General features: G+C 46.3%; 1 protein-coding gene across 5 annotated transcripts in view; it reads right to left on the reverse strand.

Moving 5' to 3' along the window:
• The window catches only part of UBE2F (ubiquitin conjugating enzyme E2 F (putative)), a 78,747-nt gene extending 62,151 nt beyond the window's left edge, over window positions 1-16,596 (reverse strand). For 4 of the 5 annotated variants that reach the window (XM_048486578.1, XM_048486574.1, XM_048486575.1 and 1 more), the window contains exons 1-4: window positions 16,435-16,596; window positions 12,238-12,371; window positions 7,095-7,124; window positions 6,627-6,692 (exon numbers count right to left, since the gene is read on the reverse strand). In XM_048486578.1, coding sequence (XP_048342535.1) covers window positions 6,627-6,692; window positions 7,095-7,124; window positions 12,238-12,355 — 214 coding nt within the window. In that variant the 5' untranslated portion in view covers window positions 12,356-12,371; window positions 16,435-16,596. Of the gene's footprint in view, window positions 1-6,626; window positions 6,693-7,094; window positions 7,125-9,847; window positions 9,924-12,237; window positions 12,372-16,434 lie in introns of those variants that run through there. The other variant, XM_048486577.1, reaches the window with a different exon arrangement.
• Window positions 16,597-16,803: the final 207 nt, after the last annotated feature.

The raw sequence follows: 16,803 nt of genomic DNA on the forward strand, positions 1-16,803 counted from the left end.
GCAAAATAATTAACGTTATATTAATTCAGAACATGTTCTGACTCAATAATAAGCACACTGTGGTAAATTTAATTCTAAAGATACTACCTGCAACACAAGGAGTCACTGGCAAAACTGGGGGAGGGGTCAGAAGGGACAGACGACCCAAGTGTCATTCACCTGGTTCATACGCGGGGGAGGACATTTTGAATCCCACAAGCCCTCCCCCACAAGCCCAGCCCTCTGCTAAACTTTCCCTGCTGAACTTCCCCAGCCCGCCACTGCAGAACTCCCCACACTTCCACAACCCCCCCCAAACAAACCTTTTCCTCCTCCGAGTGGCACAACTAGCAACACACGGGGGTGAGGGGGGTTAAGGCCGGGGAATCTTCCACCTCCGGTGTGTTGGTGGCCACACCGCTTGGAGGAGGAAAAGGTTTGTTCTGGGGTTTTCTTCAGGCAGAGTTTGACAGCAGCAGTGGGGAGGGTGGGGTTTTTTTGGCAACAGAGGTGGAGGGAGTTCTTTGGCAGAGGGAGCTCTTTGGCAGCGGCAGGGGCTGTCTTCTGGCGCTTTGCCACTGACTGGAGTGTACACAATTGATGTGCTCTCTTGGACAGTGGCACTACTTTCTCTGAGATGACTAAATTTTAAATAACTCATAATATTTTTATTCTGCCCTTCTTCCAAGAAGTAATGTAAAATTTCTGAAACTTTGAAACTATCAAAAGGGGAGAATCCTTTTTCCATCATCACTCCATTTTGTGGTCGTTCCCTTTCTTCTTAAAAAAAATTCCTTGGATTTGATGCTACAAAGCTTCAAAGGCTCATGCTGCAATTCTCTAGGGTTTGTGTCTTTGTAGCTACTAAGACACAAACCCCCCAAAATTTAAAAAAGCTGACAAAAACACAGAAAGCCGGCACAACCTCAGAAAATGGCACCAACGAGGAAGTCCAGGGGACACACGAAACATCATGAAAAGTGAAAACATTTGCAAAACGGTTTCCCAAAAGAATCGTTAGGGAACAGCATGCAAATAAAACGTTTCCAGGTTGGAAATAAAATGTTTTCAGCTAAAAACATTGCAGAACTCCATGAAGGACATGTTTTATTTTCTGCCTGAAAACGTTTTATTTGTGTTGTGTGGAAAGGACAAGAGTGATGCTGGTTATATTTTCCTTTTAAATGCTAGATCAGTCACAAATAAAACAGCAGCCATTGAGGATGTAATTCTAGATGAAAGGGCTGAGATGTCATTTGTCCCTGATACCCGGCTGGAGGGGATGGGGTGTGTGTTAACATTCCCCAACTATGCCCTGCAGGGGACTCAGCGATGCATCCACACAGGCCTGGTGGGCAGGGTCAGGGGGTTCTATCTTCCTGGCTTGAGGCCCTGCTAATTTTGAGGGTGAATAACTAGCTTTAGGCAAGGGAGGCAGGAGAGAGATCCCGTTGATATACGGCCCACCTATTTTCTCAGTCAACTCCCTGCCAGAAATGGTGCAGATGATTTCAGAGCAGGTGTTGAAGACTCTTAAGCTGATAGGATCTTCAACATCCATGTCAAGGCACTTTTGTGCTAGAGGGGCTCAGGATTTCATGGACCGGACTCAGGTAATAACAGGCCGCAGGTACAGTGCAGGTCACACTCTTGATCTGTTGCTCTGCCCGGGGCAAGAAGAAGCTGGTCAGAAGTTGGGGAGATTAAATGCTGTTCCCATGTCATAGACCAGGGGTAGGGAACCTGCGGCTCTCCAGATGTTCAGGAACTACAATTCCCATCAGCCTCTGTCAGCATGGCCAATTGGTTCCCTACCCCTGTCATAGACGGATCACTGCTGGGGTTTAGAGCTGCAGGGATGCCAAGTCTGTGAAGGGGTGGGAGATTCATAAAGATGGTCTGCCCCCTTGGCCTGATGGATCTAACTGGTTTTCAGACTGCATTAAGGCATTTTCCTGCTGATGCAAGAAACAATCCAATCCAAACAATCCAATCCATTCAGGAATCCCTGAAGTTGCCTGCTCAGGAATGGTACTTATGAGGTTAAATAGCAGGGATGCCCCAAGGCAGAAGTAGTCCCCCCCTTAAGGAGGCCTTTTCTGTCTTCTGGTTTCCAGTCCACCCACACCCCACATCATGCAGCAATCTTCATGGAAGGAGGGGTTAGAACTTGCATCTTTCCAGGCCTGATCAGATATTCCAACCACTTGAAGTACAAGTTCATCCACTGGTTGAACTATGGAGTGCGAAAATAACACAAGCAACTGACATGAGTGCATCTAAGTGCCCCTTCCGGTCAGCCCCTTGGTTGACGGGGGGTTGTGGACAACGAAAACACAAAGGAGACACCTATGGGGAAAGTGTGGAGAAAGAATTGAGATGAATCTTACAAGGCTGGAGTTCACTTTAAAGCCTACTCCATGGGGGTGATGGAGGGAAAGAAACCATGATTGTGCTAAGACCTTTGTGTATACAGTCTCTTGCATCTGTTCCAACTTGACCAGTGACAAGATCAGAGGATCCCCATTCCACCTGGCAGCATAAAAATATTGTGGACGGGGTGGGGGTGGACTGGAGACCAGAAGACAGAAAAGGCCTCCTTGAGGGGGGGACCACTTCTGTCTTGAGGCATCCCTGCTATTTAGCCTCATAAGTACCATTCCTGAGCAGGCAACTGCAGGGATTCCTGAATGGATTGGACTGTTTGGATCTGTCCCAGTCTGGTTTGAGGCCTGGTTATGGAACTGAAACATCCTTGGTCGCCCCAGTGGATGACTTGTGCCAAGAGGTGGACAGAGAAAATGCGACTCTCTTGATTCTCTGAGACCTCTCAGAGGCTTCTGGTTTATCACTGGTATCCTTCTGGACTGTTTTTCAGGGTTAGGACTGGGAGGCCCTGTTCTCTGGCTTGGGTCTGATCTCGAAGGCAGGTTTCAGAGTATGATGCTAGAGGGTTGCTGCTTGCTCCTAGGCCTATAGGCTCCCCAATTTTGCATCCTCCCCCCTCCCCACATCTATGTAAAATTGCTGGGAGAGTGTGATGGAATTGTACTGTGAATCTAGCAGCATCACACCTACATGTAAAAATCGGCCTTTGATCTCAAGACCTCTGGATGGAGAAACCCAAAGGCCATGGAAATTTACCCAGGACAGGAAGATGCCCAAATAAGAAACTTCAAAGGCTGTGGGGACCCTATGGCAATGAGGGAAGTTTTCTTGGAGACTAAGAACAAAGCACCTCTGGGCTGGATGTCCCAAAAGATCCATAAGAGTTTATTCAGCTGAGCAAATCTCTGTAACCACATTTTATTTTATTTCTTTGATTTCTTTTTTCCCAATAAATCTTTGAGAACTCAGCTGGTTGGAGTTATTGGAGAAAAGGACCCAGAATTTACTGAAACAGGCTTGGCTCTCCCAGGCTTGGTTTCATGATACGGTGGCAGCATTTTGCAGGATCCAAGACTCCAGTGTGCAAGCTGGTAACCAGAGGCTCTGAGGGTCTTTCAGAGGCCGGGATGGATTACCAGGACAGCATGAATGCTTGGAGAGGAGGTGAGCCATCAGCATCCCACAGGGGAAAGCGGAGGGGGCAGGGCTCTAGGCTTGAGCAGGTGGCCCCAGAGCAGTTCCCGGAGGGGGAGCAGTTCCCGGAGAGTGAGGATAGCTGGACGGCACTCCTAAGAAGCTTTATGCTGGGTCAACATCTTATTTTGAATTTCTTGATGGCACAGCAAGAATCGTGCCAGAGAAAGCAATCTCCAAAGTTTGAAGCTGGGGGGGAGAAAACTCTCAGGAGAGAGAGAGCCAAGCCGGTGGCTGGAATGCGTTTCCATTCAGATGCAAGTTATGTGTCTGTTCCGGAGAGAGAGGGGGGGGGGGGGGGGTAGAGAGACAACAGTTTGCAGCTGGGATGTGGTTTAACTCGGAAGCAGGGATGGAGAGAGAGCGACAGAAGTCTGCAGTCAACAGCATCCTTCTTGAAAGGGGGGGGGGGGGCATTGCCAAAGGGAACAGAAGACTACTTCACCAAAGCCAGCAGTGAGGATGACCTCCATGAGACTGATCCAGCAGCAGAGGACCTGCGGTGTGAAGGACAGCATCCTCCAAAAACAAGAACGTTGGGTTGAAAGCATGAAAAGAGAGCCGGGGATTCCGGGACAGTCCATTCAGGTGCACAAGCAATGTGGACAGGTGATTGTATTGCCTCATGAAGTTGGTGTAAGCTTAATAAATGATATTGATTTGCATGTAACTGCTAAAATGAATGTTTCCACTAGATCCCAGGAAAATGTTGTTTGTGATGGGGTTGTGGAAGATGAAAAGTTGTGTGAAAAGGGAGAGGAGAAAGGGTTAACTTCGGCTGCCAGTATTACAAAGCAGCAGCCAGAGGGGATGTGTGAAACAGCAATGCCAGAAGGGAGTCCTGAACTGTCGGGACAAAGTGAATTGCCTCTGCCCATTTGTAGTGAGCTAGAAGGCGAGGGCAATATTACCAAGGGTTAACTTCTCTACCTGGCAGTGATTTGCAACAGGTGCCCGAAGTTAGCGAAAAGCCTATCACAGCAGGAGACCTGGAGATGCAGGCAGGCCTCTTTGAGGAAGAGAGAGCGATTGCTCCAAATGACAACTCTTTGCAAAGTTCTGATGAGTTTAAGAAAGCACAGGGTAACTGACCTACCTTGGCTGGTTGCAGGGAAGAGGTAGCAGACAACCCTGCACAGCTGACCATTGGTAACTCTGTGAGATTTTTTGGGGAGGAAGGTGTACTGTACAGGGAACTACTGGAAAAGGAATCTCTGGGGGGTAATGGGGTAATCAGAAAGCTGGTGGTCCCAAAGAAATTCATACAGGAGGTGTGGAATACAGCTCACAAAGCTCCAATGTTGGGGCATTTGGGGATTGAACAAACCTTGGCAAAAGTGCAAAAAATTTATTTTGGCCTGACATGCATAAAGATTTGCTGGAATTTTGCATAAATTGTGATATGTGTGAGAAGGTGGATTTTCCACGAGGTGATGCAACTGTAATTACACAACCAGTCAAAGCAGTCTATATTGACGTGGCAGATTCTGTAACTGCCAACAGAAGCATTCCTTCACAAGGGGAGGGAGAGAAAGTCTCTTTGGAGGCAAACTTTGAGGATGAAATTGTTTGGTCTGATATGCAAGGTGCTCTGTAACCGTATTTTATTTTATTTCTTTTATTTCTGTTTTCCAATAAATCTTTGAGAACTCAGCTGGTTGCAGTTATTGGAGAAAAGGACCCAGAATTCACTGAAACAGGGTTGGCTCTCCCAGGCTTGGTTTCATGATAGAGATCTGGGCTGAGCATGTGGATGTCACTCTGGCCTACCCTGAGCATTCTACCGGTCCAAGACAGGCTGCAGAAACAATGAAGGGCAGTTTGGGGAGGAATTACAACTTACATACAGAAACTTTATTGCACTGAAATGGAGGTGCTGCTGATGGAGGAAAGGATGGATTAGGGACTGGGGTATTCCTCATTCTGTCAGGGGTTGCATTCCTCTAAAGGAGCAGGCTCGTAGCTTGGTGTGTTACTGGATTAGGATACAGTGCCAGGTACAGCCCTTCCTGGGTGGGAAAGATTTTGCCCCTGCAGTGTATGCCTTGGTAATATCCATTTAAGATTACAGCAGTGTGCTCTGTGTGGGGCTGCTCTTGAAGACTGTACGGAAGCTCCAGTTGGTAAAGAATGTTGCAGCCAGAATGTTGACTGGAATGGGTCAGAGGAACCATATCAGTCCTGTGTATTGTCTAAGGCTTTCACGGCCAGATTCAACTGGTTCTGGTGGGTTTTCCGGGCTGTGTGGCCATGGTCTGGTGGATCTTGTTCCCAACGTTTCGCCTGCATCTGTGGCTGGCATCTTCAAAGGTGTATCACAGGCTTAGGAACAAGATCCACCAGACCACGGCCACACAGCCCGGAAAATCCACCAGAACCAATATCAGTCCGGTCTTGTTCCAGAACTCTGTCATTGATCTCCAACAACAGGTGAAGGGGTTTTGTTTTGTTTGTCATTGGCTCTCTTTCCTTACGAGGTTATGTGTGTTTGTTCAAGTGTTTGTTGAATTGTTTGTTTTATACATACTTTATTGTAAATGCTGTTTAATGTTGAAATGTTTGGATGTTATTAGTGTAGTGTAGTGTACTGGGATGGTATTAGTGTACTGGGGTGATATTAGTGTAGAAAGGCTGCATTAAAAAGTCTTAAATAAAATATATATATAAAATACTCAGTTATATCCTTCAATCTTCTCTTAATAAGTAACAGAAAGGGAGACGTCCTGATGCCCCAGAGTCATTTCAGAACTAAAATCATGAATAATCACACAATGAATAAACAATCCTCTACATCATATAAATTTTGGCAATTTTGTTGGTTTTTGTTCTTCTTTAGTACAACTTATTTTTTAGATAATGGGATTTTAAAACAGGCCAAGTATATCATTCTAACCATTTTGCCTACAGTTCTGTTCAAATGACCTTTTACTTTAAGTTTCGTAACTACTATGGGAAGATTAGTTCTGAAATCAGGGTTCATATCTAACAGGCAACATTAACACTTTGGGCTCAGGGTTACATGAGAGTCACATAATACACTTCAATACATTTCTAAAAAAGATTACCTGGGCTTACAGTAAGATGAAAATGATGGAGTTTATTTGGGTCAGAAAAGCTCACTTTACATGTACCTGAAAATAAACACAAACATCTGAAAATACATGACACAAATTTGAAGTCTATACCTCCAGAAACCATGCTCAAAACTCTACTTTCAATCAAACTGCCCATTCCATTTATTGGTTTTGCAGTCTCCCTTTTCTTACACACACTACATTACAGTTGCATGTCAATAATTAATACTACAATACTAACATCACCCATTGCTGATATTTTAATGGGTATAAATTATAATAAGGAAAATACAGTATACAACCTAATGCAAAGTTTATATTTTTGGACATGATGGCATAGATCAATGGGAATCCACATCACTGGCAGATTGATTTTAATATAAGTTTAAATTTCTCCCATTAAAGTTGGAAAACAAGAGTTCATTTTACAGCACAAAACAAGTTGTTTAAGGTACTTACAAGGTAAATTTACTTCAAGTTCTGCAACTTCTGTTAAGAAATAAAGAGTGTATTAATATTTCCCTATATTTCATATAAATGTGAATACATTTCATTTTAAAAAGAAACTACAATGCTTTCTACAGAGTAACTTCCTAAATAGTTGCCAATGCAAAACCTATAGTGCATCATTGACAGAAAGGATGTGGATAATTTTTTCACTCCATGATAACAAACAGAACATTTATTCCTTCTTTATCTCAAAATACTTCACTATATTTCTGTCTATTGTTCAGCCTTGACATATGATGGAAAACATTCTGCAACTTTGCAAATTCTCAACTAAGTTCACTAATCCAATTGAGTTGTTTTTTATACCCCACTTTGCTCTAACATAAGGTGTCTCAAAGTGGATCACAGTCCCCTCAACAGGCACTTTGGGAAGCAGGTGCTGAGAGTTCTGAGAGAATTGTGACTGGCTCAAGGAAGGTCACACCCAGTAGGTTTCATGTGGAGGAGCAGAGTATCGAACCTCGTGTTCTCCAGTTTAGAGTCAGCCCCTCTTAACCACTACACCAAGCTGGCTCTTTATGGAGTGAGAAAATTATCAAGTTAAGTTCACCAATCCATTTGCAGAAGAATTCAGCAGCACGTATGTAAAAGTGACAATTGTTTTCAAGATATGAATGACAAAATGATGCAAAGGGAACCTGAAAACCTTTCCCGCCAATACCTCCCCCGCCCCGCCCCCCATTTGATCTACTGCTAATTGTGCCCTGGACTTCTTCTGCCATTTGTTCCTGATTCAGTTCATCATAGCTATTTAAAAAGTTTTGAAAAATCAAAAAACAGCCAGAGATAGGCCGGTTTCTCCTGAAGCCTTTACCCTTGTACAGATTGTAGCTCTTGGTTTACTATGAAACATAAGGGAACGGGAAACAACTCAAAGTGCATTGAGGGAACACTGGAACTGATTCTGACAGAGTGACCAATCCACCTCATTGGAAGTCTGGGCTGGCTGTGGCCACATTTCATCATCTCACAGGACACACAAAACAGAAAAGGATGAGAGCTGTCTGGGAGGCTGATTCTAGAAGGAAGCAGAATTGCAGTCTGCAGAAATATTTACTGTATGTATCAAGAACGCACTACATCTCATAGCTTTCATCAGGCCCAACCTAATGATACATAACAGGAGCCTGTTTCCTCCCCTCAGTTTTGTCAGGATAGCAGTTGATGAGGTCTTGGCCTCTGGTGCTGTCACAAGCTTGGGGGTCGTTATGTAACATTTGGTCGGTCCTAAGGAAAGGTTTGATATGGACTGCATTCTTGGGGATTTTATCTTAATTCTGGACTTAGCATGGCTAGATACAACTTCTTTTTATTTTATGTATCACCTGGATTCACTGCATCGTCTTTTACCTTTGTGGTATTATGGCATCTCATGCCTCAGAACTTTCAGTTTTGCCTAAACAAAAAGGTGGGCTGTAAATGAAGTAATTAAAAGAATAAATTATCTGAAACATGAATGTGGTTTGCAAAAAAGTTAGACCTTAAAACAAGTCTTACTCAAGTCTCAAGCTCTTAGTAAAAAACAGATTCGATGCCAGGATGCGCGAAGCAGCCACCCTCGGTGTATCGGTTGGGAGAGCTCCAACGCTTCCGTCGCGTAAGGGGGGCGCCCCCAGCCCGAAAGCAGTGTGCTCCACTCAGCCACGACGTCAGCTTTCCCCAGTGGAAAATGGCCACCGCCGCCGCCTCAACCTCTGTCTCTACTGTGGAAATGGGGGCCACTTTGCATCTGCCTGTCCAGCCAAGAAGGTTCCCCCTTCTGCCACCTCTACCCCCGTGGCCAAACCTTACAAGCCTGGAAAACCGCCTCAGAAGGGAGGTGCCCGTGCTGCCGCAGTCTCTGCGGAGGGACTGGATCAGCCGATTCCATGGGAGCCCCCGCAAGCTGAACGGGTGAGTGATCCTATAATCCTGCCCCTTGTTCTGACTCAGGGTCCTGGCTGCCCGAAGTTGCTGGTGCAAGCACTTGTGGACACGGGCTGCTCTCATTGCCTGATTCACCCCCGATTGGTGGAAGCTTTAAAACTCCAGCCAGTGGCCCTGACTGAAACTATCCGGTTTGATCAAATGGACGGTAGCCCTATGGGGGGTGGTCCCATTGCCTCTCGCACCCCTAAGATTTTGACTGGATGTAAGGAACATTGGGAACGCCGCAGTTTTATTATTGCAGTTTTCGCGGGCAATTCTCAGTCTTGGCTTTGCCAAGGTAGACCCTGAACCAATAAAGCTGCTGTTCTACAACAAGAGTCTTTGTGGATTTATTGGGGTTCTGACATTCAATCAGTTGGGATGAGAGAAGGAGCTGCTGGCTGGCAAAGTGAGCGTTTTCTGCCTTTCCCAAACTGGTGGGGAGCATTAACGGGGATTGCTGTGGAAGAGGACAGTGTCTGAGGCCAAGCTCAACTTAATATTAGCCAATAGGCAAGAGTTAGATGGCAGATGGGGCAGATGGTTCATACCCAGACATGACGTTTAAAAATTCAGATGCATAAGGAGAGCCGTTCTAGGGGCAAGAATTCTGTAAGGGAAAGGCGCACGTGAAGGGTAGGCTCTCCTAAAATAAGAGTTCTTGCAAGCTCAAGCCATCACTATTCCAACAAGATGGAAACACGGCAGAGGATCTAAGAAGCCACTGTGGATGAACAGAGTGATGAGTTAAGGCAAAAAGAGGGAACGCTCAAGAAATGGACGGATGGATATACCTTTAAAGAAGAGCATCAGAGCTGCCATAAGAGAGTCCAAAGATCACAGTGAGGTGATGCTGGCCAGAAAGGCTTGCTACAAAAAGAGAAGTTTATTCAGATATGTGAGGAGCAAACACAAGGTAAAAGAGGCAATCATTCCACTGTTGGATGAAAATAGAGAAACTCTAGAAGAGGACAGGGAGACAGCAGGAAGCCTCAATGCCTATTTCACCTCAGATTTTTCCATGAGAAAGAGAATGGATTCATCAAGAGATGGTAAAAGGCAAGTCTGGAGGAACCGGGTTTGATTCCCCGCTCTGCCGCCTGAGCTGTGGAGGCTTATCTGGGGAATTCAGATTAGCCTGTGAACTCCCACACATGCCAGCTGGGTGACCTTGGGCTAGTCACAGCTTCTCGGAGCTCTCTCAGCCCCAACCACCTCACAGGGTGTTTGTTGTGAGGGGGGAAGGGCAAGGAGATTGTCAGCCCCTTTGAGTCTCCTGCAGGAGAGAAAGGGGGGATATAAATCCAAACTCCTCCAAGTCATGGGCTCTGGGCTGCTGGTTGATGAGGACAGGGAGGCTGTTGAGAGGGACCTGGCTGCATTGGATGCATACAAACCCTCCAAGCCAGACTGTATGCACCCAAGAGTACTCAAAGAACTTTTTAGAGAGTTTCCATAGCCATTGTCCACCACCTTCAAGGCCTCTTGGAGGATGGCAAATGCTATCCCCATCTTCAAAAAAGCAAGGAAGATACTGAAGCAGGTTTAAAGGGGCCAATCTGCAAGCATCTAAAGGACAGTCTGATGGGAAGTCAGCATAGATTTGGTCCCAACAGATCTGCCTGACCAACCTTGTTTCCTTCTTTGATCAAGCAATAAGCTTACCAATGATGGCAATGCTGTCAACATTATCTACCTGAAGTTCAGTAAAGCTTTGGAAAGAGTTTCCCATAACTTCATAGGTAAGCTGCAGAACTCCAGACTAGACCCAGACTAGTCTGATAGATAGGAAATTGGTTGGAGAACCACATCCAGAGAGTAGCTGTCAACAGCATTTCATCTGAATGGAGGGAAGTGTCCACTGGGGTGCCACACAGCTCAATTGTGGGCCAGGAATTTTTCAAAAATTTTACAAATGATCAGGACGAAGGCATGGAGGCACTACTCATTAAACCTGGAAATGACACCAAATTGGGGAAAGTAGCACAAAATCCCTTGCAATATAGAACTCAACAAGATCTAAATGCACTGGAAAAGTGGCCAAGTGCAAACAAGAAGCCTCATTTCAAAAAGTGGGTGCAGAATGGAGTGGGTACAGAAGAGAGCAACAAGGATGATCAGGCACCTGGAGGCCAAGCTGTACGAAGAAAGGCTCAGGGGCCTGGTAATTTTCAGTATGGAGAACAGAAAGTTGTGGTGAGATATTATTGATCTCTTTTAAGTATTTGTCACTTAGAGGAGGGTAGGGAGCAAAGGAGAGGACTCGCAATAATGGGTATAAATTATAGGCAGAAAGGTAAGGGCTGGATATTAGGAAAAAAACCTTTTATAGTCTGAGTAGTTCAACAAAGGAGTTGGCTGCCTAGAATGATGCTGAGCTCCCTAGCTCTGGCTGTCTTCAAGAAACCGATGGATAAACTCTTGTCTGGGATGCTCCAGGGTGATCCTGAATTGAGCAGGTGGTTGGACTCAATGGCCGGTATGGCCCCTTCCAACTCTATGATGATATAATAGCTTCACTCATCTGAGTAGACCTCTGCAGATTCCATGATGCAAACAGGAAAGATCAACAGCTATGCATACAGGTGCATTCCCTATTGTGATCCCCACCTTATGAAATGGCCTGCCTGGGAGGCCAGGCAATCCCACTCCCCATTACTTTATTCTGCAAACCATGAAAAACAGAACTGTTTAGGAAGGGATATTTATAAAGGTAACGCAGCTATATTATAATGGAATGGTTCAGAAAGGCTGTTCAACAAAGGGACTGTGATTGCGGACTACAACACTGAGTATAGCATGTCTTACCGTTCTGCTGTAAGCATTACTTTCTCTCAATGCATTTTTTCTACAGATGTGCATTCTACTCAGTGCATTTTTTCCACCATTTTCTGCATTATTTAACTTAGCACATGGAATACTATTGCTTTGTTTCAGATTGCTGCAATCCTGCTCCTAATTATCTTGCTTATAAGATGTCTCATCCTGTTGGCTACATCTGACTGCAACTACCTACCTTGATTCTCAGGGACAATAAACAATGTAAATGAAATGAGAGGAAGCAGAGGGTTAGCTACTCTTGCTCAACTGGAAGAAGCATGTTGGCATCTCTGTATTACTTTGAACAGTATTGTACTTGAGTTAGTTGATGATGCAACAATATTGTCAAACAAAACAGAATTACCTTTAATGAGCAATTTATCTCTAACTGACACTCTCCGAGTTGAATCAGAAGCCGAGTTCGACGCATGGGGCCCCTTGACACCATCATCCCGCTTTAGTTTGCTTGCCAGAGTTAGCATAACTGCTGTCTGCAGTCTACAACACAAAAGTCCACATAAAAGCTGCTTATTTTGCATCACAGAAGGCCCAATACATTGAACATACCATTCCCCAGGAACCTCTCTGATACCCAGTTTGACCCTAAGCGGAGCTACATCCTTCTAAATCCGTTGGTGTCAGTGGGCACAGAAAGGTGCAACTCTTCTTAGGACAGCACTGAATCCATCTAGCTCAGGACGGTGTACTTTCTTGGCCTGCATTATAAATGCTTTAAATTTAAGTTGTTAGAGACAGAACCTGGGATCTTCCATATGGAAAAGAGGAGTAGCATTTTATATCAGGGATGATTACACCTGTGAGCAGGTCTAGATCATAAAACCAAGAAGCCATCTGGGTAAAAATTAAGAGGGAGGGAAACAACAGTGATGTCTTGTCAAAGGCTTTCACGGCCGGAATCACTGTGGTGCTGTGTGGCTGGCATCTTCAGAGGATCTTCAGAGGATCTGAAGATGCCAGCCACAGATGCAGGCAAAACGTCAGGAGAGAATGCTGCTAGAACACGGCCAGACAGCCTGGAAACCACACAGCACCCCAACAGTGATGTCATTGTGCAGGTCTACCACAAACTGAGGAGTTGGATGATGACTTCCTGGAACAAATGACCAAACTTTCAGAAAGGAGAGAAGCAGTAGTAATGGGAAATTTCAATTATCCTGATATCTGTTGGAAGTCAAACTGCCAACACTAAGAACATAAGAACTAGCCTGCTGGATCAGACCAGAGTCCATCTAGTCCAGCACTCTGCTACTCGCAGTGGCCCACCAGGTGCCTTTGGGAGCTTACATGCAGGATGTGAAAGCAATGGCCTTCTGCTGCTGCTCCTGAGTACCTGGTCTATGAGGTCCAATAAATTCTTCACTTGCCTTGAAGGCAATCTCATGAGCCACAAGAGGATACAAGGGGTTCAGACATTTTAGATACAAGGGGGTTCCAAGGCGTTCAACTATTTTAGAACTGTTCCTAACTGACAATGATGACCTGGTTAATGTGGTGGGTATGGTAGGATGCTTACATGGGAGTGACCATGTTCTCCTGGAGTTTGTTGTACAGTGGAAAGCAGATGCCAAGAATAGTCAGACATGCATTCTAGATTTTAAGAAAGCTGATTTCAGTAAACTTAGGAACTACTGGGTGCGATCTTGTGGTTAAGAATGTGGAAACAGAAAGGGAGTGCATGATGGATGGGAGTTTGATCTCTGGAAGGCACAATTTCACAGTTCCAATGAGGAGAAAAAATGAGGTTGCAAAAATCACTTGCAAAAGACTGGAGAAGGGCTAATGTTGTCCCCATCTTCAAAAAGAGAAAAAAGACAATTAGAGTCCAGTCAGCCTGACATCAATATTGATTATACAGCAGATCATTAAATGATTTGTAAAGGAAAGGCCGCGCTCACAAATCAACACATCATGCCAAATTTATCTTCTCTCCTTTTTTTTGATAGTGAGAAGCTTAGTAGACGAAGGTAATGCTGTTGATGTCGTATTCCTTGACTTCAGTAAAGCCTTTGACAAGTTCCCCATGCTGTTCTTACAAGCATGCTAGTAAAATGTGGGCTATACTATGCTACTGTTAGGTGGATTTGTAACTGCTTGACTAACCAAATCCAAAGGCTCATCCTTATCCTGGAAAGAAGTAACTAGTGGGGTGCCACAGGATTCTGTCCTGGGCCCAGCGCTATTCAATATTTTTATCAATGCCTTGGATGATGGAATAGAGGGCATGCTAATCAAATCTGCACATAGCACCAAATTAAGAGCGGTAGCTAATGCCTTCCAGAATTAAAATGACAGAATTAAAAATGACTTGGATAGATTAGAGAGCTGGGCCAAAACTGACAACATGAATTTCAAAGAAGATAAATGTATGATACTACACTCAGGCAGAAAAAAGTGAAATGCACAAATACATGTGGGGGACATCTGGCTTGGCAATAGTCCGTGTGAAGGAGATCTGAGAGTCTTAGTGAACCAAAAACTGAACATGAGTCAGCAATGCGATGTGGCATCCAAGAAAGTCAATGCAATTCTGGGCTGCACCAATAGGAGTATGGTGCCTAGCTAAAAGGACATAATAGTACCACTCTATTCTGCATTGGTCAGACCTCACATGGAATACTGTGTCAAGTTCTGGACATCACAATTCAAGAAGGATATTGACAGGCTGGAATGGATGCAGGGGGCAACCAAAATGACAAAAGGTCTGGAATCCATGCCCTATGAGGAGAGAATTAGGGAGCTGCGTATGTTTAGTCTGGAGAAGAGAAGGTTAATGGGTGACTTGATAGCCATGTTTAAATATTTGAAAGGATGTCATGTTGAAGAGGGAACAAGCTTGTTTTCTGTTGGTCCAGAGACTAGAATAAGGAGTAAGAGATCCCAGGTGCAAGAAAAGAGATTCCACCTAAACATTAGGAAGAACTTCCTGATGGTAAGGGCTGTACTGCCGGGGGGTGGGGGGCAGTGTTGGCGTCTCCTTCCTTGGAGGTTTTCAAACAGAGGCTGCATGGTCATCTGTCAAGAGTGCTCTGAATGTTTGTTTCTGCATTGGGGGTGGACTTGCTGGCCCTTGTGGTCTCTTCGAAGTCTTCCGGCTATTCATGATCTGAGAACTACAGACCTGACGGACAGCTTCTCCATATATGTTGCAGTACAGCAGGCAATATCCTGCTAGTGGGCAATAATTTGATTTCTTATTGGTTTTAATAAGATTCCAATATTTTAAATGAATAAAGATGGAAAGATCAGCCTTAACCCAACCAGGATGCATCAACAAACAACTAAACCATTACAACTGTTTTCAGTTCGCATTGATTTTGAAAACTTTGTACAAACATTACAAATGATAACTGCAACATTTTGTTTGAAAATGTAAAACCATTGTTATTTTATAGAAACCATTCACAATTATTACTCAGAATATTCTAAAGCTTTTATTGTGGCCCAGGGGGCTCAAATCCCAATTCTTGAGCCATTTGGCAACAGAATTCAAAATGCTAGCTTGATATAAACAGAGACTTTGGATGGAGTATTGCTGGATGGCACTTCTCCTGACTCTGAGGCTGCATAAGTTGAGGTTCAAAGATTATTTTGGGCATCATGTTTTTTACAGCTGGACTGGAGAATAATGAACCAGAAAATACAAAGAGAAAACTGGATGAGGCAACTGTACTGCATCTGCAAGACACCTAAGCCCACACCTGCAAAGGTAAAGCAAAGCCTTCACACACGTTTATTGCTGCGTGAAAACTCCCCTAGTGTATCTTTTCTGGATCCACCACAGCATTTACGTGGATGGAAGGACTTCCACCCAGTGTGACCGGAGGGATGCCCGCAATCTCATGGGGCAACGGGAGCTCCAGCTGATGGGGGAGAGGGGGAGAGAAAGTCTGCAGGAGGAAATCGTCCCAACTCTGGAAACTCTGCGATGGACCCGAGCCAGGAGGGTGAAGCCTGGACGGCGGCGGCAGCACAGGGAGGAAAGCGTGAAGGAAGCCTAGAACATCATGCATGGCCCTGAGGAAACAGCACGGACCACCCGGGGAAGAGCAGCAGAGAGCAGGGGGAGACATCAGATAACTCCAGCACTCCCCCCCCCCCCCCCCCGCCCACAAAGGGAACTGGCTGCCAGAGCCGCCATCTCGAGGAAGTGCCACCAACCCCCTCTGGAGCACGTGACTCTCCAGCGATCGAGAGAACCTCCAGCTGCCACGGCAGTGCAACCCCAAAGGACAGCAGCTCCCTAAGGCTCGCTTCCTGGAGGCGCCCGCCCGGCGACTGCGACGATGCAAAGGGTGCCCGCTGCTGGCCCTTCGCGCTGGCCCGGCAAGAGTCCAGGGACCGGCCAGCCCATCAGGCCGTTCAGAGGCCACCGACTGCTCTTGGCTATGGGCGCTCCACCACCCCCGCCGGCTCCTTCCCCCCAGGGACGCCAGGCGGCACCGGCAGTCCTCCCGGCCACGGCGGCGGAGCTCCAAGCCCGGCCTCTCGGCCCGGCCTTTTGCCCACGGAAGCCGCCGCCGCCGCCGCCGCCACGGCTCACCTGGCCGCGAAGTCAAGCCGCTGCGGCTGCCCTCTTCGGCGCGGCAGCCCCGACCGGAAGCATCCCCGACAGCCTCCGTCCCGCGCCGCCGCCTCCTCCTCCTCCTCCCCCCCCCCGCGCAGACCGGATGGGGCGGGGCTTCCGGACTTTGAAGAGGAAGGCGGCTCAAGGCAGGCGCGCTGCACGCGAAGGGAAGGAAGGCGGAGCGTGGGGGGCGGCGCCTGAGGCTGAAGGTCACGTGCCGCCTCTGTCGTCATAGCCTCAGCGCCGCCACCGGAAGAGGCGCGCCCCTCCCACGGTGCATTGCCTGCCCCTGAAGGCCCGAGCGTCCCGGAACCGGCCTCCCCCGGGGTGCAGCGGGCTCAGTCA

Source organism: Sphaerodactylus townsendi, linkage group LG02, assembly GCF_021028975.2.
Source record: "Sphaerodactylus townsendi isolate TG3544 linkage group LG02, MPM_Stown_v2.3, whole genome shotgun sequence".
Lineage (NCBI taxonomy): Eukaryota > Metazoa > Chordata > Lepidosauria > Squamata > Sphaerodactylidae > Sphaerodactylus > Sphaerodactylus townsendi.